Source organism: Anarrhichthys ocellatus, unplaced genomic scaffold (assembly GCF_004355925.1).
Source record: "Anarrhichthys ocellatus isolate YVR2014 unplaced genomic scaffold, GSC_Weel_1.0 scaffold6155, whole genome shotgun sequence".
In the NCBI taxonomy this organism is placed as follows: domain Eukaryota; kingdom Metazoa; phylum Chordata; class Actinopteri; order Perciformes; family Anarhichadidae; genus Anarrhichthys; species Anarrhichthys ocellatus.
The window spans coordinates 1-3054 of NW_022286129.1; the positions used below are offsets into that span (position 1 = coordinate 1).

General features: G+C 44.7%; 1 protein-coding gene across 2 annotated transcripts; it reads left to right on the plus strand.

Annotated features, from left to right (window-relative positions):
• The first annotated feature begins 770 nt into the window (after window positions 1-770).
• LOC116380116 (uncharacterized) lies at window positions 771-3031 on the plus strand. Of its 2 annotated transcripts, XM_031842081.1 has the most exons (5): window positions 771-1287; window positions 1420-1523; window positions 1744-1932; window positions 2128-2202; window positions 2293-3031. In XM_031842081.1, exons 1-5 carry the CDS (start codon window positions 1035-1037, stop codon window positions 2458-2460), a joined length of 789 nt encoding a protein of 262 aa, XP_031697941.1. In that variant the 5' UTR covers window positions 771-1034; the 3' UTR covers window positions 2461-3031. The 2 variants fall into 2 exon arrangements, with proteins under 2 accessions (XP_031697941.1, XP_031697940.1); XM_031842080.1 differs by having other exon boundaries at window positions 2128-3031.
• Window positions 3032-3054: the final 23 nt, after the last annotated feature.

Genomic DNA, 3054 nt, shown 5'->3' on the forward strand with positions numbered 1-3054 from the left:
CACTAGAGAGAATGCAGCTTTAACACATGAAGCTTTGACTTCACAATCGGAGGTTTGTCTCCTGGTTCTTTAGTACATAGCGGTCTAAATGTGATGTGGTTACATGTGGTATCTTTTTCTATTTAGACTCTTCTGTAAAGTGTCTTATGTCACCCATAATGCATTGCGTGTCAGTCTAAGTCAGTCACAATGAAGCTTCACATAATTGCACATTTACGTGTCTACAGTATGTTTGACCTGAGTTTATATTAAAGAGCAACACGTCTCAACAAGTGTATTTGTTCCTGGTCTTTTTTGCCAGGTTCATGAATTGCTAGTATTATTCCTTTACTTGTTTTGGATTTGTTTTTCTTTGCTACAAAAAAAAACAACCTTCATCAAATATTTAAGTATAAAAAAAAAAGAAGAGCAACAAGTCTAACTTGACTTATCTTACATCACTTTAGACAAAAGCTTCTGCTCAATACATTTTCATTCATCAACACAAACGGTCTCTCCTGGTTACTTCGCCATTGCTTTGTTGTGTGTTTTAGTTGCAGAGTCACTAACACACACACACACACACACACACCTCCCTGCCAGGTTTGCATGGCAACACTCAAACTTTTCCTTTGCAGAGCCAATTTGTATTTCCGTCCTGATTCCACTGCATCTCTCTCTCTCTCTCTCTGTGTCTCTCTCTCTCTCACTCTCTCTCTGTGTCTCTCTCTCTCTCTCTCTCTCTCTCGCTGTGGTTTAGTTCAGAGTTCATTATTCGGGAGCAGCAGTGACTCGTCTTCACTCTCAGCAGGAGGTTTTAGAGGTAAATCTGTTTTTGTTGATTGATTACATATTTGTTAATTATGTTTTTATGATTGATAGAACACAGGAGGTCTTGTTTCTCTACATTCAGAACTCTGAAGGTGCTTTTCTGTGAGCAGATACTGTTAACCTCTAATCCTCCAGACCACATTCAAATGTAGGGTTTGTAAAACGGGTTGAGACTTTAAAACCCTGGTTCCTGGCCTGAGTACATTATGTATTCAGTGTAATCAATGATTCTACTACTTGTACGTCTTGACTGTCAGATGGCAGATCCAGACTCTGAGGCTCCACAGAGGGAACACTTGCCCATTCTTCCCCCAGTCAGCAGCCCTGAACACGGGCTGAGCGCCTGTGCTCCTTCCCCGGACAAGGAGCTCCGGGCAGGAGGGCAGGGAGTCCAGGACGGCCCTGAGGAGGAGGAGGAGGAAGGAGGAGGAGGAGCCAGTACCAAACCTAGACCTTCTCTGCTTCATGTCCACAGACGTACATACAACACACTCAAATTATTGTCAAAATACATTAAAACTAATGCTAATGCTGAAGCTAACAGGAAGTCTGCTGACTAATACTGGGGTGTTTTATTGGACACGTTTAACTGTTTTCTTGGATCCCCAGATGTGATTGGCAGAGGACATCGGCGAATAGGAGGCCAGAACCTGAGAGCCATTGATCACATGTCTCCTCCGCCGGCTGCTCCGTCCCCGATCACCGTCACCTCTGTGAGTCAACAGTTACAGCAGTCGGCCACCGGAGGTGTTGTCATGTATCCGTGTTCTCAGATTTTAACTATTAAAACAACAACTATAAATCTGGTCATTTAACTTGTTGCAGTAATTTCTCGATACTGCATTTTGTTAATTCTTGACCCGGCATGAGCAGACGTGTAACCGTGCGAACCGCTGCTCTGTACAGAACTTTGAGGGACTACTTTCTCTCCAGGTGTCCGGTAGTAGGACGGTGCTGTTGTCCAATGAGGCGAGGAGAGAGATGGCGAAGCAGGCCAGAGCCGCGAAGGAGGAGAGAAGAGCGACGCTGGACGCCCGGCACAGATACTTGATCAGCAGGTTGGTGGACGGCGGGACGCCGGGGGAGCCGGAGGTGGAGGACTCCCTCATCTCTGATGACAAGGTATCATCACAGGCTGGTTCTGAAACTACAGAACCTCCCTCTGCTCTGTTTGTCACAGTGTGATAGTATATGTATATATAAACCTATATACGTATATGATAATTATAATAATATAAAGTAACAACAATATAAATACAACGATGATAAAGATATTAATTCTGCAGTCTTTGGATCGTTCATGTCTGGTTCTTCCAGTTCAGCCTGGTTGATGATTTCTTCGCTGCCAACGGATCCAAGAAGCTGATTTTCTTTTATCAGGATGTGAAGCAGGTGAACCGGTGCTTCTTTCTCTTCCCTCGTTATCTGCCGTTTCCTCGCCATCGTTTGTCTCACCGTGCTCTGACTTGTGTTTCTGCTCAGAATCGGTCCTCCGGTCCCTCGTCCTCCGTGGATCAGAGGAAACTCTTCCTCACCACAGGGAGCTCTGAGGTACAACTGTTCTTTAACAGTCACAGAAAGGAGCCGAATCAGGAACCTTACGTCTTGTTTTGCGCGTTCCTGTTTGACTTTCTGAAAACCAATGTGTGAACGAGTGGGGTTACTTCATGTGGGGGTTTTTGATTTAAGGACGGGGACTAAGTTTAGAACCAGGTCAAACCACAAGGAGAGTTCCTACGAAGTTTCACGGGTTCCTGGAGAGTTTCATGCTGCAGAGCAGCAGAAAGGAACAAGTGGAGACCAGGTGTAACCGAGAGATGCTTCATGAGTGCATGTCTGTCATCTGATATTTAGTTTCACTCTGAGCTCAGAACACTGCTGCCCCGCCTGTTTAATCTCCATTGTCCTGCCTCAGAGGTAATAACTGCTCTGCTTCAGTCTGTGAGGCGTTGCTATGGAAGAAAATGTTGCTTGTTTTGGCGGTGAGCCAGGTGACACCAAACACCTGCAGCACACATTACACAGTGTTAAAAACCAACCAACCACTTCTGCTTCTCTTCAACCAAACAATCAGAGCAAACACATTGATAATGGTACTAATACATTCTGATTAATTAGTACATTTGTATATTCAGCTATCTAAAAGTTTAGTTTTAGACGTAGAGACGTCGTATACGTCTCTGGTAGAGACCTGTCAATCACCGTGTAGCCTCGCCCTAAAGCATCCCCTGCTTTATGGTCTGT